General features: G+C 46.7%; 1 protein-coding gene across 1 annotated transcript in view; it reads right to left on the bottom strand.

Annotated features, from left to right (window-relative positions):
- HYDIN (HYDIN axonemal central pair apparatus protein) overlaps positions 1-23428 on the bottom strand; it is a 387143-nt gene that overhangs the window by 284780 nt on the left and 78935 nt on the right. Inside the window, exons 7-8 of the mRNA XM_077831048.1 lie at positions 22147-22348; positions 11597-11780 (exon numbers count right to left, since the gene is read on the bottom strand). Of these exons, the coding sequence (XP_077687174.1) occupies positions 11597-11780; positions 22147-22348 (386 nt within the window). The remainder of the gene's footprint in view (positions 1-11596; positions 11781-22146; positions 22349-23428) is intronic.

Here is a 23428-nt window from a genome sequence, read left to right as displayed (position 1 = left end):
TTATCAGAATGGGAAGTTGGGACAAGAAGTGAAAGTTCCATGAAAATAGAAGGATTGTTTGGACAATGACCTTGGTTTTAGGTGTCTCTAATATGTAAGTTTTATTGTTGTTATGACGAGAAATGCTTTGCTGATAAGGAAAATAATGAATTGTTATTGGCAGTTGCTAGGAAAATTGTTAGCCTATTAGAGGCTATTATGAATCATGTGCTTTGGAGAAAAATTATAAAAAGTTTAGTTAGAAAGTGTGCTTTGAAGTAGTCCGAGGAAGCTTTCCTTTGGGCAAGGATTTGACATCTACGTTCCCCAGCAGTCAGATGGAAGGAGGGCCCCCCCTGAAGCCTGGCCACTGATCCCTCAGAATCTTTTCAGACTTTGCTTGTGCCAATCATTTTTTAGATGGATGAGCTGTGCCCCCGTTGATTTATTTCTCATACCGCCTGGAGAAAAACAGTTAAGTTACCACTGCTTTGGGTTCTGAAAGCCCTGGGTAACAACACCAACTATCTGAATGGTGGGGAGATAGGGTGAGTTCCAGAGGCTGAGTGGACAGAGAGCCTGCTGGATTTTCTGAACATAGACTGGACCTGGCTAGGAGGAAAGGTGAAGGAAGACGGTGGGGCCACATGGCTCAATTTGCTGGGAATCTCCCGGTATTGCATTCATTTCCAGGTACCCCGGCCAACTGCAGTGATTTTTGTTTTGGCCTGCAGTGATGGAAAAGCAGACACAGGAGAGAAATATGTAGAAAAGGGAGGGGGTGGACATGGGAGAAAGTGAACTTATCACCTGACACTCCCAAAGAAAATATTTGCTTAAGAGTGAAGGTTGAAAGTGTTGTGACGTTGCACTCCATATGTTTATGGAAATATGCTTATAAGTGTGAATATGATGTAACTGGAATATGCTTCATGCAAAAGGTCTCTTGTAAGGTATCATTACAATGATTATGATCTACTGAGTGTGGTCATCCCATTTGTTCACAGGTAGGAGTTCTAGGTCTGGCATTAGGGGAATAAGACATAAACTTGATTGTCGATGTAAACATGTTAAGTGGAAGCCATTAAGGCTGCTTCAGAATCAACAACCTGCAAATGGGTTTGTTTAGCTGCCAGCCTGCCTGTGGACCTGTCCTCCAGCTCCTGAGTAATGAAGAAGGAGGTCTTACAGTGACGTGTGATCATGTCACCTGAACTGGAAACCATCTTTAACCTGGTGCTTTTCCATTTAGAACAAGGGGTGGGAACCCAGATTGAAACAAAGGATTCATGCCTTAGGTCAAAGATATATAAGGGGGTGGAACAGAACAAAGGGGGCTGCCAGTCATGACAAATACCCTAGTTACCACCTGATCTGGAACTAACAAGAACTGTACCAGGGGAAAGGACTGGGCCCAGATAGGAAGAAGTCTAGTATGTGAAATAAGCTTACTGGAACATCTCTAAGGGTGAGATTTACCTGTATTCAGTTTCTTAATGTAATAGGCTTACACTTGTATGTTTTAGAGTAACAGCCGTGTTAGTCTGTATTCGCAAAAAGAAAAGGAGGACTTGTGGCACCTTAGAGACTAACCAATTTATTTGAGCATGAGCTTTCGTGAGCTACAGTGAGCTATAGCTCACGAAAGCTCATGCTCAAATAAATTGGTTAGTCTCTAAGGTGTCACAAGTCCTCCTTTTCTTTTTACTTGTATGTTTTGTTTTATTTTGCTTGGTAACAAACTTTGTTCTGTCCATTATTACTTGGAACCACTTAAATCCTACTTTTTATATTTAATAAAATCACTTTTGTTCATTAATTAACCCAGAGTTAGTGACCAATACCTGGGGGAGCAAACAGCTGTGCATATCTCTCTATCAGTGTTATAGAGGGCAGACAATTTATGAGTTTACCCTGTATAAGCTTTAGACAGAGTAACATGGATTTATTTGGGGTTTGGATTCCATTGGGAACAGGGTGTCTGGGTGCTGGAGATAGGTGACCTGCTGAGCAGTTTTTGGTTAAAATCTGCAGCTTTGGGGGCGTGGACCAGACCTGGGTCTGTGTTTGCAGCTGGCTAGCATGTCTGGCTCAACAAGGCAAGGTTCAGGAGTCCCAAGATGGCAGGGAAAACTGGCTCAGAGGTAATTTCAGCACATCAGGTGACAGTCCCAAGGGGGTCTCTGTGACCGAACCCATCACAAGTGTATTGAAGGGAGTCTGGCTAACACTCTCAAACAGTACAGTACTTCCTTTACAGAAATGCCACACCTAGTAAAAACCCAAACTTTCAAATGCCTGGAGACAACCAGCTGGCTCCCCATTGCCATGTAATCCTTCGTCACTCACTGTCATAAATATAAAGGGAAGGGTAAACCCCTTTAAAATCCCTCCTGGCCAGAGGAAAAATCCTCTCACCTGTAAAGGGTTAAGAAGCTAAAGGTAACCTCGCTGGCACCTGACCAAAATGACCAATGAGGAGACAAGATACTTTTAAAAGCTGGGAGGAGGGAGAGAAACAAAGGATCTGGGTCTGTCTGTATGCTGCTTTTGCCAGGGTCAGAACAGGAATGGAGTCTTAGAACTTTTAGTAAGTAATCTAGCTAGGTATGTGTTAGATTATGATTTCTTTAAATGGCTGAGAAAAGAGCTGTGCTGAATAGAATGACTATTCTTGTCTGTGTGTCTTTTTTGTAACTTAAGGTTTTGCCTAGAGGGATTCTCTATGTTTTGAATCTAATTACCCTGTGAGGTATCTACCATCCTGATTTTACAGAGGTGATTCCTTTACTTCTATTCAAAGTCTTCTTGTAAGAAAACTGAATGCTTTTTCATTGTTCTCAGATCCAAGGGTTTGGGTCTGTGGTCACCTATGCAAATTGGTGAGGATTTTTACCAAACCTTCCCCAGGAAGTGGGGTGCAAGGGTTGGGAGGATTTGGGGGGGGAAAGACGTGTCCAAACTACGTTTTCCCAGTTAAAGTCTGGTGGTGGCAGTGGAAATTCCAAGGGTAAAGAGTAAAATTAATTTGTACCTTGGGGAAGTTTTAACCTAAGCTGGTAAAAGTAAGCTTAGGAGGCTTTCATGCAGGTCCCCACATCTGTACCCTAGAGTTCAGAGTGGGGAAGGAACCTTGACACTCACTATCACCCCACCAAAATGTAATATCAAGGCTGTTGCTCTCCAGTATGCTGCTCTGTTTACATCCCCTTGACGATCCCTGACATCCTTGGTAGTTTGTACCATCTACAGCTTGTCCTGCCTTCCAAATGCCTTATGTATAAACTGGAATGGATCCCAACCCCCAGCAATGCAAAACCCCACTCCTTTCCTTCCATATGCAACTGCCCTCTGCGGCCTTCCCAATGACCGATTTGTAATCCAGATTATCAATGCCTGTCTTCTTAGCTTTATCTACAAGATTTCTATGTGACATTTTATCAAACGCTTTATCAAATGATGATGTCTGCTTTTCCTTTACCTATTTCATCAGCCTTTCACAAAAGTCAATCAGATTTAGCTGACAAAATTTAGCCTTCTATAAACCAAAGCTGATGTCTGCCTGGCAATTCATTTCCATCTAAACCACCCTACCATGTTATCCCTAATGATTGATTTAACTATATTACTTGGAACAGAGATCAAATCAACTAATCTGCAGTTACTAGCATCACACCTGCTGCTCTTTTTTAAAAACTAGCTTTACATCAGCCTCCCTAAATGCTCTTTGTTCTCTGCCTTTGCTCTATGACAACTTCAATATCCGTGAGTTTGAGTCTGAAAGTTCCACCCCCTCACTCCTGTAATATCCTTGGGTGACTCCCATCTGCTTGTGGTCTGTGTCATGGTGCAGTGATGGGGCAGTTCCTCTGGATTTCTAATGCCATCTGCTCTAATTCTGTTCACCACAGGTTTCCTTCTGCTGTGAATAGACTTGCAAAGCATAGGCTGCATGGATTGAATTGGAGTTGCACCAGGGGTGGACTTGGCCCTATGCATTTAGCTGCTCTTTTATTTCCTTTGTCCCCCCACTTCCTCCATTATGGCATCTATACCAATCTCCAATAGACCCACAGCATTTTGTAAGAGTCTGTACTGAACTTCATACAGCTGGGCAAAAACAGCACTGGGTCGTCCTAAGCCAGACAATTGGAGGAAATATTCTGATTCAGGTGGAGCACCAAGGCAGGGAATATCTGTCCAGTGTACTGGATAGTAAAGAATGTTATATGGCTTCTCATTCAGTCCAGCTAGCTCAAGGTAACATTTCCAGGAAGCTTTCAGAATGCATGCTCCAAAAAAAAGAGATGGACCTGCCATGTATCTGGCTAGGAAGTTATTACATTTCCTTTTGGCCTTGACACTGTTATCCATGCTTTTGTTATCTCAGGATTAGACCATTGGAATGTGCTGTACCTGGGGCTGCACCTGAAAGCTATTCGGAGACTGATACTGCTGTAGAAATGCATAGGCGTGCTTATTTGGCAGAGCATTGTGTTAGAAGGATATGACACCAATGATCAGGATCTGCTCTGGCTGGCTGTTAGTCTCCAGGTGGAGTTTTAGATGCTGGTTTGTAAAGCCACAGGAGAACAGAAACTACAGCTTAAAAGACTATGCTTCACTACATACCGTTTGAGACTGGCTGGTACAGCTATATGTGTTTTTAGATGAGGATAGGTTAGCTTGGGCAGCCAAGTCCTCTATAGGACGATACTTGAATCAACATGTGGAATGCTACAGGGGACACCTACTCCTAAAGAAATAACAGATACAAAACTGCAAGCATGATATTTTAGTGTATATGGCTTAATGGCAGTCAGAGACAAGATACAACTGCCACATGGTATACAATGCAAAGAGGTATTGTATCAAGATACAGCACAAAAGGAGTAACAAGTGTAACCCACACACCTTCTGGGTGTGGGGTCCTGTCCCCTCTAGTAGCACCGAGATCACTTAGAGAGAGTTAATGAGTCTGCTCTACAGCTTTAGCTAATAGCTATATGGCTTTTAGCTCATGCAGTAGAGGCTTATGTATTTAGCTCCAGAGGTCCCACGTCCAATCCTGCCTGCTGACAGCCGGGGTCTGCTGGTGTTACACATGTGGTGTTACCTGGCTTTGTTACATATGTTGTAAAGCAGTGCAATACAGGCATCCTAAGCAATGTTTAGCACATATAGCACTCTCCAAGTCCAAAGCACTCTATAGATGTTACGGGTCACGTATCTAAAAGTGGTTGTTACCTTTGAGTGCCTACCCTTAGACATCTAGGGCCTGATTTTCAGAGATCCTGAGCACCTAGAACTCTAAAAAAAAGCCAGTGACTCCCACCAGCTCTGAAAATAATAATGAAAGGCCATTGTGTAAAGTTGGTCCTCACTGATTTAGCTTCACACAGCCCGCATGGGACGTAGATAGAGCATGGCTAATATCATTTATAGAAGGGTGAAACTGATGCAGAGAGGTGAAGTCATGTGTCCAAAGCCACACAGAAAATAAGTAATAGAGCTGGGAATGGAACTCGAGGAGGAGCTATTGACTGCAAAGCACATCCCTTCAGACGCATCATAAAAAAAGGAGTACAAAAACCCAACACCTGTCCTGTGTTTTTCCCACAAGTAACTGAAGCCTCATTGAAAACACAGTGGGGTTGTTGGATGGACGCTATCACTCACAATAGGGGTGACTCCTCCCAGCAGAGACTTGATCGGAAAAGGCCTCTTCTTCTAGTGAGTGCCACTAAACAAGCCTCTCAGGTCTCCAGCTGATTTGGAGAGCCTCTGGAATACTAACAATTCCTATACACACTTGCCTCTCCTTGCCTTGCTGTACTACAAAAATGGCAGCACTGTCACAACCTGGAAAGGCAGATTTCCAGAGGATCAGCATTAATCAGGAAGGCAATGACAAGATAGTGGTGACTTGTCAAGGACAGTGCGATGGTAGAAAATCCCTGTCCTCCTTGGTTTCCATTTCCAAGGAGTCAGCTCCCTCGTGCTCCCAATGTGACTCACAGCTAATGGCACCGTATGCTGGAAAAAAAAATCTGCAGCAAAAAGGGAGATCAATGTCTTTGGTAGCCACCTGGGCTTCTACCACAGCTGTTGCTGCTGACATATCACGTCTATTTGCAGAAATAAATTAAACCAAATGCGAGATGCAGTCAGAAAGTCAGAGTTGCGTAACAGTTTGTTTTCCACAGGCTTCAAAGGCTGCTCAAAATGTTTATTATTCACATGATAATTAAGACATTATTGATCTTTTTTCCTTTTTATTGTCAGTCAAGTTAACTCTGTATCCATCAACATTTCTATGGCCATTTCTCTAAACACAACAACACCGGCAAATAAGGGCAGAGGGGCTGACCTGATCTAATGAACCACACACACAGCTTCAGCAGATGCCTTTACAGCCAAATCCATATCTACCTTTAGGAAGAGGCTATATTTAGTCAAGATCTGGATGCTTTCCTCAATGCAAAGCCTAAACCCAATAGCACTAGAACCAATAAGGAGAGAGATGCAGAGGTGGGATTTTAAATGACAACGAGTCAGAAAAACAAAGACAGAGGATGAGAGTGCAAAAGTGTTGGGAGTAGATGAGCAAAATCATGATATTTTGAAATGGTAACAAGAAACAATCGGAGAAAACGGGAAGGTGCAAAGTAAGAAGGGAATTAAAAATGGCAGTACCTGTTTGTACAATAGAGCTGCTGCAAATCATTTAGCTACAGTATCATCAGTGGACTTGTGCCTTAGTGAGTAGGATGCTACTTTTATGACTACACTTAATGGCGGTGTGTAGAGTACAGAGCAGGAGTGGGAGCTGCCAGAGCCTTTCCCTGCTGCCTCCCCATGCCAGAGCCTTTCACTTCAGCAGGGGAAAGCTCCAGCAGTGGGGAGGCACTGAGCCATTACACTGCTAAAAATAGTGGTAGACATGAGAGACACTGCTTGGGCATGCAGACAGCCCATGAAGGGTATATACACTGGGGGTTCAGGAATGCAGGGCACTCTACTCTTCTCTACTCATCTAAGCCATGCCTCACCGTCTACACTGCTATTTATACAGTGCATTGTCCCTGAAAAAGCACAAGAACAAATCCGCACAGACACACCCCTAGAGCCCCGACCAGGGGTATTCTATCTGCTACGCAATATCCACAAACCTGGAAATCCTGGACACCCCATCATCTCAGGCATTGGCACCCTGACAGCAGGATTGTCTGGCTATGTAGACTCCCTCCTCAGGCCCTATGCTACCAGCACTCCCAGCTATCTTCGAGACACCACTGACTTCCTGAGGAAACTACAATCCATCGGTGATCTTCCTGAAAACACCATCCTAGACACTATGGATGTAGAAGCCCTCTACACCAACATTTCACACAAAGATGGACTACAAGCCATAAGGAACAGTATCCCCGATAATGTCACGAGAAACCTGCTGGCTGAACTTTGTGACTTTGTCCTCACACATAACTATTTCCCATTTGGGGACAATGTATACCTTCAAATCAGTGGCACTGTTATGGGTATCCGCATGGCCCCACAGTATGCCAACATTTTTACAGCTGACTTAGAACAACGCTTCCTCAGCTCTTGTCCCCTAATGCCCCTACTCTATTTGCTCTACATTGATGACATCTTCATCATTTGGACCCATGGGAAAGAAACCCTTGAGGAATTCCACTGTGATTTCAATAATTTCCATCCCACCATCAACCTCAGCCTGGACCAGTCCACACAAGAGATCCACTTCCTGGACACTACGGTGCTAAAAAATGATGGTCACATAAACACCACCCTATACCGGAAACCTACTGACTGCTATTCCTACCTACATGCCTCCAGCTTTCATCCAGACCACACCACACGATCCATTGTCTACAGCCAAGTTCTACCATACAACCGCATTTGCTCCAACCCCTCAGACAGAGACAAACACCTACAAGATCTCTATCAAGCATTCTTACAACTACAATACCCACCTGCTGAAGTGAAGAAACAGATTGACAGAGCCAGAAGAGTACCCAGAAGTTACCTACTACAGGACAGGCCCAACAAAGAAAATAACAGAATGCCACTAGCCATCACCTTCAGCCCCCAACTAAAACCTCTCCAACGCATCATCAAGGATCTACAACCTGAAGGACGACCCATCATTCTCACAGATCTTGGGAGACAGGCCAGTCCTTGCCTACAGACAGCCCCTCAACCTGAAGCAAATATTCACCAGCAACCACACAACAAAACCACTAACCCAGGAACCTATCCTTGCAACAAAGCCCGTTGCCAACTGTCCCCACATATCTATTCAGGGGACAACATCATAGGGCCTAATCACATCAGCCACACTATCAGAGGCTCATTCACCTGCACATCTACCAATGTGATATATGCCATCATGTGCCAGCAATGCCCCTCTGCCATGTACATTGGCCAAACTGGACAGTCTCTACGTAAAAGAATAAATGGAAACAAATCAGACGTCAAGAATTATAACATTCAAAAACCAGTCGGAGAACACTTCAGGCTCTTTGGACACTCGATTACAGACCTAAAAGTGGTAATTCTTCAGCAAAAAAACTTCAGAAACAGACTCCAAGGAGAGACTGCTGAATTGGAATTAATTTGCAAACTAGATACAATTAACTTAGGCTTGAATAAAGACTGGGAGTGGATGTGTCATTACACAAAGTAAAACCATTTCCCCCTGTTTATTCCCCCCCCCAGCCCCCAATTGTTCCTCAGACGTTCTTGTCAACAGCTGGAAATGACCCACCTTGATTATCACTACAAAAAGTCCCATACCCCCACCCCCAGCTCTCCTGCCGGTAATAGCTCACCTTACCTGATCACTCTGGTTACAGTGTGTATGGTAACACCCATTGTTTCATGTTCTCTATGTATATAAATCTCCCCACTGTATTTTCCACTACATGCATCCAATGAAGTGAGCTGTAGCTCACAAAAGCTTATGCTCAAATAAATTTGTTAGTCTCTAAGGTGCCACAAGTCCTCCTGTTCTTAGTATATTGTCTGTACTCTACATGCTGCCCCCAATCATTGCCTGCACAGTGACCAAGGGTAAAGTTTTCTAAAGCACATTTTCAGAAGTGACATAAGCACTTGGAAGCCAAAGTCTCACTGCCTCACAGTGAAAGTCAGGAGCCTAAACACCTTTGAAGATCTAGGACTAGATTGCTTTTGAAAATGGGACTCAGGCACTTTTGCACATTTCCCCTTAGTGGTTGGAGCCATCCTATTCCGCTCTCTGCCACTGGCCTGCTGTGTGACCTTGGTAAAGCTCCACTGCCCCACTCACACTGAGTGCAGTATACGCCACTGATACAATGACTGCACAGCATCTGCTCTCAATTACAGCAGTGTCAGTCTGGAGTAGCTCTACGGCAGTGGTCACCAACCAGTCGATTGCGATGGACTGGTCAATCCTCGAGGATCTCCCAGTCGATCGCAATCTCCGGCGGCACAGCAGGGCTGCCGCTAAGACTGCCTGCCCCGGCCCTACACCGCTCCCGAAAGCGATCAGCGCAGCCCCGCGGCCCCAGGGGCGGGGGGGGCCTCCCTCCACATGATGCTCCTGCCTACAAGCACCACCCCTTGGCTCCCATTGGCCAGAAACGGGGAGCTGTGGCCAATGGGAGCTGTGGGGGTGGCTTTTGCAGAGAGGAGCACTGCGCGGAGCCATGTGCTGCCTGCCCCAGTCCCGCGACGCTCCCGGAAGCAGTCAGCATGGCCCCGCGGGCCCAGGGGTGGGGGAGCTGAGGTCTCCCTCTTCGCGCACTGCTTCTGCCTGCAAGCACTGCCCCTGCAGCTCCCATTGGCTGGGAATGGGGAGCTGTGGCAAATGGGAGCTGTGAGGCAGTGCTTGCAAAGAGGGGAAGTGAGCGGAGCCATGTGCTGCCCGCCCCCAGGGGCTGTAGGGGTATGTTGGCCCCTTCTGGAAGAGGCGTGGGGCCAGGGTAGGCAGGGAGCCTGCCTTAGCAGCAGCCACCTTGCGCAACTGACTGGGAACCACCCCAGCCCTGAGCTCTCTACCAGAGCCAGCACCCTGAACCCTTCCTGCATCCCAAACCTCCTCCTGTACCCCAAACCCCCATCCCTGACCCCCTCCCAGAGCCAGCACCCTGGACCACCTCATGAACCCCAACACTCTGCCCCAGCCTGTAACCCCCTCTCAGAGCCTGCATCCCATACCCCATCCTGCACCCCAACACTCTGCCCCAGCCTGGAACCCCCTCCAAACTCCCTCCTAGAGCTTGCACCCCTCATCCCCTCCTTCACCCCAGCCTCCTGCCCCAGGCTCAGCCTAGAGTCCCCTCCCACACTGCGAAGTCCTCATCCCAGCCCAGAGCCCGCACCCCCTCCCAAACCCTAACCCCCTCTGCCAGCCTGGTGAAAGTGAGTGAGGGCGGGGGACAGCGAGTGATGGTGAAGGTTAGACTCTGGGTTGCCCTTAAATTCAAAAAGTGATTTTGGGCATAAAAAGGTTGGAGACCACTGCTCTATGGTCATAAGTGGCATTATTCCAGACAAACAATGGAGTAACTGAGCATAGAATTTGACTACTTTACTCAGAAAGATTTAGTTTCATATATTTTATTAGAAAGGAGATGTTGGATTTATTCCAGGGCTTACTCAAAAGAGAATGCTGTTTCATTGCTCAGCAAAAAGAACATGTATTGCTGGCATCAGACAGTGAAAACATTCAGAGAATTAGGGCTCCAATTAATTTAAGTGCCTGCTTTTCACATAACTACACTAGATATAAACAAAAAGGCAAGGATTGTTTTTAAAAGTACATATCTTTAAAATCAAAAAGCCTATTCCAATGTGCCATGTTTGCGGAAGGGTTCATGAATGACACTGTAGAGCAAATTCAGACATGGTATGAGTCAAAGTTTTATATGGACAGAATTGCATGGAGTTAACCCATGCTTATGTCTGGTCTGAATTTGGCCCTGTATCCCTAAAAGACCTCTTAGTCTTAGAATCAGTGTGTGACCTGGACTGGCCAATCTATGATTTATTAATCTTGAAACACCACATATGCGAGATGTGCCCAAATCAGCACCTCTCTGAACCGCGCAAATTGCAAATGTATGTTAAGTAGGTGCATAGAATAAATAGCCACATTTCCATTAACACCTGCTATGGAAAGAAAGCTAAATAAACGTAGAGCTAAGTGTCCTAATAATAATACTTTGCTACTAAGTATAAGCTTTTCTTTACAAAGAAGGTCAGTATCATTATCCTCATTTTACAGATGGGGAAATTGAGGCAAAGAGCACTAAAGTAACTTACCTAACTCAGTGATGGAGTTGGGAATAGAACCCAATTCAATAGACTCCCTAATCACTGGACCACACTGCTTGCTAGAAACCAACATGTAGATCTAAGGCAATAGTTTGGATGAGAGCACTTTCTTATCATCCACTGGAAGCCCCCAGTTCAGAAATGACCTTACAATTTGCCCTTCAAATCTAGCTGCAAAACCTGCAAAGCTGACATCCTCAGTACATCCTCAATGTCTTTATTTGTTTATGGTGTGATCCATTCTGGGGGGTGTTCTCAGTCTGCTATCACTTACCACTGGCTCAATAGTGAAAATATTATCAGAGAAGAGCATGGAGTCTCCTTGCATCATTGCCCTGTGGTTCTGGAAGGTGCGGGAGAGAGTGGAAAGGCGCTCTCGCAACATAGGGTCTGCATTGCATTCCTCCAGAAATGGATCAGTCCCATCCTCTTCCTGTGTCTGCAGTTGGTAACAGAGCCTGAAACCAAAGGGAGAGAGACAAACGCAGCAGATAATTTGTTAAATTGGTTAAAAGGGAGACTACAGCGGGTCATACTGAAAGGTGAACTGTCAGACTGGAGGGAAGTTACCAGTGGAGTTCCTCAGGGATCGGTTTTGGGACCAATCTTATTTAATCTTTTTATTACTGACCTCGGCACAAAAAGTGACAGTGTGCTAATAAAGTTTGTGGATGATACACAGCTGGGAGGTATTGCCAATTTAGAGAAGGACTTATGAGGAGAGACTGAGGGAACTGGGATTGTTTAGTCTACGGAAGAGAAGAATGAGGGGGGATTTGATAGCTGTTTTTAACTACCTGAAAGGTGGATCCAAAGAGGATCTAGACTATTCTCAGTGATACCAGATGACAGGACAAGGAGTAATGGTCTCAAGTTGCAGTGGGGGAGATTTAGGTTAGATATTAGGAAAAACTTTTTCACTAGGAGGGTGGTGAAACACTGGAATGCGTTACTTAGGGAGGTGGTGGAATCCCCTTCCTTAGAAGTTTTTAAGGTCAGGCTTGACAAAGCCCTGGCTGGGATGATTTAGTTGGGATTGGTCCTGCTCTGGGCAGGGGGTTGGACTAGATGGCCTCCAGAGGTCCCTTCCAACTCTGTTATTCTATGATTCTATGATTCTATGACCGGGATATCATACAGGAGGATCTGGATGACCTTGTAAACTGGAATAATAGTAATAGGATGAAATTTAATAGTGAGAAGTGTAAGGTCATGCATTTAGGGATTAATAACAAGAATTTTAGTTATAAACTGGGGACGCATCAATTAGAAGTAATGGAGGAGGAGAAGGACCTTGGAGTATTGGTTGATCACAGGATGACTATGAGCCACCAATGTGATATGGCCATGAAAAAAGCTAATGCGGTCTTGGGATGCATCAGGCAAGGTATTTCCAGTAGAGATAAGGAGGTGTTAGTACCGTTATTCAAGGCACTGATGAGACCTCACCTGGAATACTGTGTGCAGTTCTGGTCTCCCATGTTTAAGGATGAATTCAAACTGGAACAGGTATAGAGAAGGGCTACTAGGATGATCCGAGGAATGGAAAACCTGTCTTATGAAAGGAGACTTAAGGAGTTTGGCTTGTTTAGCCTAACCAAAAGAAGGTTGAGGGGAGATATGATTGCTCTCTATAAATATATCAGAGGGATAAATACCGGAGAGGGAGAGGAATTATTTAAGCTCAGTACCAATGTGGACACAAGAACAAATGGATATAAACTGGCTATCGGGAAGTTTAGACTTGAAATTAGACGAAGGTTTCTAACCATCAGAGGAGTGAAGTTCTGGAACAGCCTTCCAAGGGAAGCAGTGGGGGCAAAAGACCTATCTGGCTTCAAGATTAAACTCGATAAGTTTATGGAGGAGATGGTATGATGGAATAACATGATTTTGGCAATTAATTGATCTTTAACTATTCATGGTAAATAGGCCCAATGGCCTGTGATGGGATGTTAGATGGGGTGGGATCTGAGTTACTAAAGAGAATTCTTTCCTGGGTATCTGGCTGGTGAATCTTGCCCACATGCTCAGGGTTCAGCTGATCGCCATATTTGGGGTCGGGAAGGAATTTTCCTCCAGGGCAGATTGGAAGAGGCCCTGGGGGTTTTTCACCTTCCTCTGTAGCATGGGGCATGGGTCACTGGCTGGAGGATTCTCTGCTCCTTGAAGTCTTTAAATCATGATTTGAGGACTTCAATAGCTCAGCCATAGGTGAGAGGTTTATTGCAGGAGTGGGTGGGTGAGTTTCTGTGGCTTGCATTGTGCAGGAGTTCAGACTAGATGATCATAGTGGTCCCTTCTGACCTTAATATCTATGAATCTATGAATTTAATAAACAAAGTATTGCTAAAGGCTGTCACTTGAATGCATGGGTGATGGAACTTGCAGTGTGGTGCATGAGGAAGCAATCCACGGCACTACAGAGGAGGTAACTGAATCAACTGGTTTCCACACTGGCATGATAAGGAAGTTAAGGAAGTATGGGCTGGATGAATGCACTATAGGGTGGGTAGAAAGCTGGCTAGATTGTCGGGCTCAACGGGTAGTGATCAATGGCTCCATGTCTAGTTGGCAGCCGGTGTCAAGTGGAGTGCCCCAGGGGTCAGTCCTGGGGCCGGTTTTGTTCAATATCTTCATAAATGATCTGGAGGATGGTGTGGATTGCACTCTCAGCAAATTTGCGGACGATACTAAACTGGGAGGAGTGGTAGATACGCTGGAGGGGAGGGATAGGATACAGAAGGACCTAGACAAATTGGAGGATTGGGCCAAAAGAAATCTGATGAGGTTCAATAAGGATAAGTGCAGGGTCCTGCACTTAGGACGGAAGAATCCAATGCACCGCTACAGACTAGGGACCGAATGGCTAGGCAGCAGTTCTGTGGAAAAGGACCTAGGGGTGACAGTGGACGAGAAGCTGGATATGAGTCAGCAGTGTGCCCTTGTTGCCAAGAAGGCCAATGGCATTTTGGGATGTATAAGTAGGGGCATAGCGAGCAGATCGAGGGACGTGATCGTCCCCCTCTATTCGACATTGGTGAGGCCTCATCTGGAGTACTGTGTCCAGTTTTGGGCCCCACACTACAAGAAGGATGTGGATAAATTGGAGAGAGTCCAGCGAAGGGCAACAAAAATGATTAGGGGTCTAGAACACATGACTTATGAGGAGAGGCTGAGGGAGCTGGGATTGTTTAGCCTGCAGAAGAGAAGAATGAGGGGGGATTTGATAGCTGCTTTCAACTACCTGAAAGGGGGTTCCAAAGAGGATGGCTCTAGACTGTTCTCAATGGTAGCAGATGACAGAACGAGGAGTAATGGCCTCAAGTTGCAGTGGGGGAGGTTTAGATTGGATATTAGGAAAAACTTTTTCACTAAGAGGGTGGTGAAACACTGGAATGCGTTGCCTAGGGAGGTGGTGGAATCTCCTTCCTTGGAAGTTTTTAAGGTCAGGCTTGACAAAGCCCTGGCTGGGATGATTTAACCGGGAATTGGTCCTGCTTCGAGCAGGGGGTTGGACTAGATGACCTTCAGGGGTCCCTTCCAACCCTGATATTCTATGATTCTATGATTCTATGATGGGGAATTTTTCTCTAAGCTCAGTTGCCAGTAGCCTCCCCATTTGAAGCTGCTGAAGAACAGGATTTTTGAAAGTCAGGACCCCTGAATAACAGTGGGAAAGTCAATGGGACTTGTGTGTCTAAGTTCCTATTGCTCCACAGCTTCTACCAGTTGATGGTACCATGTGGAGTCCACCTACCCCCTCAACCAGTGCTGCATGTGGCAGTCAGGTAGTATACACTTAGCTCAGCACAGCGAAAAAGGCCATTTATCACTGGCGGGGCAACAGCAGCAGTGATCATCAGAAAGGATAATATTTGGATAAGGACTGGGTGAATTTTCAAAAGCAACTTAGAGGCACAAGTCCCATTGATTTTTCTACCCCTGTTTCAGCTCCTGGTTTTCCCAGGATAAACAGACAAAATGTGGTTTGCCCAATGAAATAATATTTTCCATGTCTATAGCACCTTCCATACCAGGAGCTCCAAGCACTGTGTGAACAGTAAGGAATTAAGCCTGTGAGGTAGGTCTCTCCATTTTACAGATTGAAAAACCGAGGTAGAGAGCTTAAGCGACTTGTCCGAGTTTGCATAATTAGTCTGTGGAGTTAGGAGCAGCACTTAGGAATTCAGCTCCCCTGTTGTATACTTAGAATCATAGAAAATTAGGGTTGGTAGAGACCTCAGGAGGTCATCTAGTCCAATCCCCTGCTCAAAGCAGGACCAACCCCAACTAAATCATCCCAGCCAGGGCTTGGTCAAGCTGGGCCTTAAAAACCTCTAAGGATGGAGATTCCACCACTTTCCTAGGTAATCCATTGCAGTGCTTCACCACCCGCCTAGTGAAATAGTGTTTCCTAATATCCAACCTAGACCTCCCGCACTGCAACTTGAGACTATTGCTCCTTGTTCAGTCATCTGCCACCATTGAGAAGAGCCGATCTCCCTCCTCTTTGGAACCCCCCTTTAGGTAGTTGAAGACTGCTATCAAATCCCCCCTCATTCTTCTCTTCTGTAGACTAAGTAAGCCCAGTTCCCTCAGCCTCTCCTCATAAGTCATGCACCCCAGCCCCCTAATCATTTTTGTTGCCCTCAGCTGGACTCTCTCCAATTTGTCCACATCCTTTCTGTAGTGGAGGCCCCAAAACTGGATGCAATACTCCAGATGTGGCCTCACCAGTGCTGAATAGAGGGGAATAATCACTTCCCTCGATCTGCTGGCAATGCTCCTACTAATGCAGCCCAATATGCAGTCAGTCTTCTTGGAAACAAGAGCACACTGTTGACTCATATCCAGCTTCTCATCCACTGTAATCCCCATGCCCTTTTCTGCAGAACTACCGCTTAGCCAGTCAGTCCCCAGCCTGTAGCAATGCATGGGATTCTTCCGTCCTAAGTGCAGGACTCTGCACTTGTCCTTGTTAAACCTCATTAGATTTCTTTTATCCCAATCCTCCAATTTGTCTAGGTCACTGTGGACCCTATCGCTACCGACCAGCATATCTACCTCTACCCCCAGCTTAGTGTCATCCACGAACTTGCTGAGGGTGCAGTCCATTCCATCATCCAGATCATTAATGAAGATGTTGAACAAAACTGGCCCCAGGACAGACCCCTGGGGCACTCTGCTTGATACCAGCTGCCAACTAGACATCGAGTCGTTGATCACTATCTGTTGAACCCGACAATCTAGCCTGCTTTCTATCCACCTTAAAGTCCATTAATCCAATCCATACTTTTTTAACTCACTGGCAAGAATATTGTGGGAGACCATATCAAAAGCTTTGCTAAAGTCAAGATATATCATGTCCACCACTTTCTCCATATCCAAGAGCTGTACAGTTATCTCATCATAGAAGGGAATCAGGTTGGTCAGGCATGACTTGCCCTTGGTGAATCCATGTTGACTATTCCTGATCACCTTCCTCTCCTCCAAGTGCTTCAAAATGGATTCCTTGAGGACCTGCTCCATGATTTTTCCAAGGACTGAGGTGAGGCTGTAGTTCCTTGGGTCTCCTTCTTTTTAAAGATGGGCACTATATTTGCCTTTTTCCAATCATCCGGGACCTCCCCTAATCGCCACAAGTTTTCAAAGATAATGGCCAGTGCTCGGCAGTCACATCAGCCAACTCCCTCAGCACCCTCAGTTGCATTAGATCCGGCCCCATGGACTTGTGCATGACCAGCTTTTCTAAATAGTCCTTAACGTGTTCTTTCACCACTGAGGGCTGCTCACCTCCTCCCCATCCTGTGCTGCCCAGTGCAGCAGTCTGGGAGCTGATCTTGTCTGTGAAGACTGAGGCAAAAAAAGCATTGAGTACTTCAGCTTTTTCCACATCATCTGTCAGTAGGTTGCCTCCCCGGTTCAATAAGGGGCCCACACTTTCCCTGACCATCTTCTTGTTGCTAACATACCTGTAGAAACCTTTCTTGTTACCCTTCACATCCCCTGCTAGCTGCAACTCCAGGTGTGCTTTGGCCTTCCTGATTACACCCCTGCACACTCAAACCATATTTTTATTCTCCTCCCTAATCATCTGTCCAAGTTTCCACTTCTTGTAAGCTTCCCTTTTGAGTTTAAGCTCACAGAAGATTTCTCTGTTAAGCCAAGCTGGTCGCCTGCCATATTTGCTATTCTATGTTATTGCTATACTTAAACTACTAGACCAGCCTTCCTGCCATATGCGCTTGCTCACAAATGCATGGGTTGTTTAACTCTCCTTACCTAACTGCAGGAACACAAGAACAAAATTTTAAAATATATTTTTGGCTAGAGCAGGGGAGGGTTGGAGAAAAAGAAGAGGCGGCTCCCTCCCCTTCGCCATAGATAGTGACCCTGCTTCCACAGCTGGTCAGCAAACATTTGTTTCATGGAGTAAAACTCTCTGGGCTGGGCAGGGGAAAGCTTAACACTCCATCTCTCCGTAGCAAGTCTCTTCCTGCTTGGAATATTGCTGTGTCCAATCAGAGGTGCTGCATTCCCCACTTTCCTAGCTAGAAGCAGCCACAAGGTGACAATTCTGTGGGAGAGAGTGCAAGGCACGACATGTAACAAAATGGGCAGGGAAATGAAAGCAGAAGGACAGTGATTATTGCACTTCCAAAGTCAAATACAATTACAAAGACAGTTCGCTCATGGTTAGTGCTAACTTCACATAGACAAAGCCTCAGGCGGACCCTGTCACCAATACCAGTGCTGAAAATATCCCTTGGACTAGCTCTGCATTTAGTTCAATAGGAAAATTCTATCTATAGTTGTTCTAAAATGCTGCGTATCAGGATAGCTTCCTGCCACAAAATTCAGGGCCCCTGATCCCAACCTGTATCACCATGTGATAATTCCAAGACTCCTTCCCAGAACAGTCCCAGGACATAGGTAGCAATAGAGAGCTGGTTGAACAGATAAGTGGCCAGTCCTTTGCTTTTCCTTGTGTTCCAGGATGCAAGGTTTCCTGGGCGTGGCGATGCACCAACCCCCAGCTTCCTCCACAATAGGGTTGCCAACTTTCTAATTGCACAAAACCGAACACCCCAGCCCTGCCCTTTCCTTGAGGCCCTGCACCCTTCCCCACCTCTTCTCCGAGCCCTCCCCACCACTACATTCCCCCTCCCTTAGTGGCTCACTCTCATAGAATCATAGAATATCAGGGTTGGAAGGGACCTCAGGAGGTCATCTAGTCCAACCCCCTGCTCAAAGCAGGACCAATCCCTTCACCCTCACTCACTTTCACTGGGCTGGGGGAGGGGGTTGGGGTGTGGGAAGGAGTAAGGGCTCTAACTGGGGGTGCAGCTCTGGGGTAGGGTTGGGGATGAGGGATTTGGGGTGCAGGAGGGGGCTCCAGGCTGGGGCCGAGGTATTTGGAGTGTGGGAGGGGGCTGCGGGTTGAGGCAGGGGGGTGGGGTGTAGAAGGGAGTATGGGCTCTGGTCTGGAGGTGTGGGTTCTGGGGTGGGGCTGGGGATGAGGAGTTTGGAGGGTAGGAGGGGGCTCCAAGCTGGGGGGGGGCTGAGGGATTTGGAGTGTGGAAGGGGGCTGTGGGTTGAGGCAGGGGGTTGGGTGTGGGAGGGGATATGGACTCTGGGGTGGGGCTGGGGATGAGGGGTTTGGGGTGCAGGAGGGGGATCCATGTCAGGGGGGACTCAGGGCTGGGGCAGGGGGTTAGGATGCAGGCTTACCTTGGGCAGTTCATGGTTAGCGACGCAGTGGGGGTGCTAAGGCAGGTTCCCTGCCTGTCCTGGCACTGCGCTGCACCCTGGAAGCAGCCAGCAGGTCCGGCTTCTAGGCAGGGGGGCCAGGAGGCTCTGTGCACTGCTCTCGCCCACAGGCACCACCCCCCTAGTTCCCATTGGCCGCGGTTCCTGGCCGATGGGAATGCGGAGCCGGTGCTCAGGGTGGGGGCAGCATGTGGAGCCCCATAGCCCCCTCGCCTAGAAGCCGGACCTACTTGCCACTTCCAGGGTGCAGTGCGGTGCCAGGACAGGCAGGGACTAGCCTGCCTTAGCTCTGCAGCTCTGCCGACAAGACTTTTACAGGCCCAGTCAGTGGGGCTGACCGGAGCCACCAGGGTCCCTTTTCGACTAGGTGTTCCGGTCGAAAACCAGACACCTGGCAACCCTACTCCACAAACACCCCTTTCTCCATTCTGGGTGCTCCACTGAACCTGCAGCTGGCACGGGAGAGAATTCGGACCAGGTGGAGTATAGAAGATGCATGCTCAACCTTTGGCCTTGTAGACAGATGAGGTGAATGAAATGGCTTCACCGGGGCTGCTGATTGGCTTGAACTAGCCCTGGACCCAAATCTGTTTAACTCCTGATATTTGGGTTCCATACAGTTGGCTGATCTCAGTGTGTGCTCAGGGAGCTCAACACTGCAGTTCAATATCCCAAATAGCATGTGTTTTGGCCTGAATTAAGTTGGCAGCTGGGCAGCAGTTCAGGGCACTTGATGAGAGGTCTGTAGGGCAGGTTGCCAGCACCTGGTAAGGTATGGGTTAGGGTTCTCATCTTTGGGAGACCCAAGTTGATCTTTGAAGATGGGGGAACAGGCGCGTGTGCAGGGGGAGCAAGCAGGGGCACTGGCCCCCCAATAATCCTCAGGGGCACAGAACTTCTCTGGCTCCAGGGCCACAGAGGCAGGGAAGATTGAGTTCCTGCCAGGACCGGGAGAGGGGCAGGGTGGAGGGAGGGAAGATCAAGTTTGGGCCGGGGCCAGGTAGGGGGATAGCAAGCTTCTGTGCCCCCCCAAAGGGGTCAAATTTAAATTCCTGTGAATGCCCCTGTGGGAGAATCACAGCAAAGAGGGGAGTGTTGTACTGTAGGGATGTGCTAGGAGTCTGATGGCATAGCCGCTTGCCATGTACCTAGGGCCATCCCACTGGGCTCACCACTAGTAGGAAGCAAACAATCCAGAATGGAATCTTGAACTGGAAGTTATCAGAAAATCAAATACAAAATCCTGGTTGGGTTTGGCTACAGGGAAACCTTGCCTTTCCTAGAGGGGGCCTGCTGGGGATGGAGGAACATAAAGGGGTACAGAAGAAATCAGGGAGGGAGATACAAACAGAAGGTCATTAGATTTTCCTTTGGAACACTGAGTTTGCACAGAAGTCATATACTATGTAATTAAACACAGAGAACAGTGGAAAACTAGTTATGCCCTTTAAGGCATGGCTGACCTAATTATGTTGATCTTTATTTGCTCAGAAGTCTTTAAAAACTTGGCTCCAGTCTAAGGCACTTCTCTGATCATCATTGGGCTAAAGTGTAGCTTTTTGACACTTATTTCCATCCAAGTATGAAAAGCTACAGACAAGATCCCCAAATCACCTAGTCTTTTCAGTGCAATTCCCAAATTCACCTCTAAAACTGTTAAGTGCAACCATTAGTGTGGACATATGACAACAGCTGTCCCACAGTGAAGAAAGTCCCCCTCCCCCTCTATTTTATCCCAGATGAGATCTTTGTCCCATGCTCACCTATGCAGGACTTTCCCCTCATGCTGGCCCCATGATCTCAGGATGTTTTTGCTGGCCATATGTCCTTGCCATTTTTCTTTGTCTCCTGCTGCACTGTTGTTCTGTGCTACCAACTCTCACTGCTACTAGAATGAAATTCCATGCAAACACAGGGAGCAAGCCTACAAGCAGCCGAAGACTAGTTACTCTCCCAGCATACTTCTCATACACACTTACACTTTTCTGCCATGACCTCATACCTGCAAAGGGAAGTGAAATCTCAGGTGCTGAGTATGCGTGCAGGGAGGATATCCCTAACTCCAGAGTTCTGAGAGAGAAACCCACACACACTCCACTCCCACCTCTCTTTGGCCTTCTTTTAAAGTTTGTGAAATGATTGAGGACCTAGATATCATACAAAATACCCACAAAGGACCAGGAAAGGCTGTCTGGCTGTTCTGTCAGGGAAAGTGTGAGGGAACCCCAGATGGAGCCCACAGAGACAAAACCCACACAACTCCCAGATATCCTTCTATGGCCACCAGCCAGCCTTTGCTCTCCTCCCATCAACAGAGGGGTGCACGTGGCCCTAAGCTATTTGATATGTGCAAACAAATACTGTTGGCAAGTGCAAAACCTAGAGCTCCCAAAAGTGCCCAGTTCTGCGGATGCCAAAGTACAGGCTACATCGAGACTTTGAAAAGCCCTTTTGTCCATTTGTTTGCTATGACATTTGAAGAATGAGTCTCTGATGCCCTCAGCAGGGGATGGTAACAGCACAAACATCCCCAGGTCACTGCTGCAGGCTGAACCACGTTTTTTCCCACATGTTAAGCCTGGGCGTTCTACAGCTATACATTCTCACTGACAGGAGAAGAGTGTTCCAAAAAAGTGCCAAGCCCTAAAATTAGCCTTCCTATGGAGTGCGAGCAGTCTGAAAGGCAAGAGGGTCCCAGGGAACAAGAATGGCTATGGTTAGGAAAGAGGTTCCTCATTGGTAGGGATGTTTTTTAGATATTGGCTTTGTCATTGCTAACATTTTATGGTAAAAATGTGCAGTAATTTCAATATGGGAAACCATCCAGCCATGGCGTTCATTGGGTGATAAACAGAAAGGCTATATGAGAGGTGGGGCCAGGAGGGAAAATGCTGAGAACCACGGCCCTAGAGGCCAATGGAGCATTTCTAGCCTTGGGTGGTTAGAGTGAAATTTAATTTGCCCTAATCCACTCAAGAACAGGAAAGACTGAACATGGGCTTTAGTCAAGATTGAGTGTCATACTGAAAACAATCTATCTTTCAAATTAACCTTAGCTTCTGTCGTTCCTCCTCTTCTTGAGTAACAAAGACCTTCCACTGGAAGTGTGCTATGATGTCACTTCGGTTGTGTATAAGCACCGATCTTTGGTTTGCTAAAGTAACGTATGTCTTCTCAATCATCAAGGAGTTCTTGTCCAGTCTGACATTGACGTCTATGGCCGCTCCATACAAACTTATGTGGATATCCTCACCTAGAACAGAGCAAAGGACAGAAACTCAGTGGTCTTTGCTAAGTGAATTTTTTGCTTAGGGCAATACATCAATATGGAAGGATCTATAATGAAATAAACTGATATATTTAACATATCCTCATGGCAGACATGGCCAAGAGCAATGTGGATTCAGCTCTCACCACTGGATGTACTCATGTTCTCTTTCCAAGGAAGAGTACACAGCGATGGTACACTGGGACTGCAATGAGTGAGACTGCAGTTCTGGAGTTCTATGGAGATGCCCACTCCTCAGGCTGCTAATAGTTTAGGGTGGGATTTTCAAAGGTGTGTTGGTGATTTAGGCACACACGTTCTATTGAAAGTCCATGGGATCTGTGCTCCTAAATCAGTTGGGTGCTTTTGAAAAGTCCCACCTTAGACACCACTTGCTCAGGGCCTTCTGTGTACTTCATGGATCAGAGCTGATCACCGCAATGCCCCCCTTCCTGATCACCTTACACTGACAGGACCTGGGACACACGGTGATTCAGACTGACAGGTGGAGAGAGAATCCAAAATGAAGTGAGACACAGCAAGCCAGAGCCTCTTTTGGGCTCTCTGTTTGCTGTAGTGTTATGAGAAGGACAATGACAGGTTGACTTGAACACACTGAACTGAGGCTCTGTGGAGTGTGGCCATGGACAGGGGCTGGTACCCAGCATGCCTACTACAGTCCCGCTCGAGCATTGCTGTTGCCCTGCTATTGTTGCTTACCCCAAGTGTGCAGTTGCATGCTGAATGTGCTCACAGCTATTTTAATAAAACTAGTCAGGAAATTTTTACCTTCAACTAGTTCTAACCTGTTCCTCCCTATCTGCCAAGTGGAGATGGCTGCTGACTGCCCAGAACAATGGATAATGCATGATAATGCCATGTTCTGAGAACCTGCCAGCACTTTTAAAGACACAGCGAGGGCTCCTGCCTATAACACAACCGACACCAGCATTTTGAAAGTTGCCCATCTAACAGTTTCCAGCAAGGCGGCTGCAGGAACATGCATGAAATCAGACTGTGGCTCTGAGGCATTAGCACACACTGCTGTTTGCATACAAGTGATGG

The sequence above is a fragment of the Eretmochelys imbricata genome, chromosome 12, assembly GCF_965152235.1.
Source record: "Eretmochelys imbricata isolate rEreImb1 chromosome 12, rEreImb1.hap1, whole genome shotgun sequence".
Classification (NCBI taxonomy): Eukaryota; Metazoa; Chordata; order Testudines; family Cheloniidae; genus Eretmochelys; species Eretmochelys imbricata.
The sequence above is the reverse complement of the archived record's forward strand: the minus strand, read 5'-3'. Positions and strand labels throughout refer to the sequence as shown.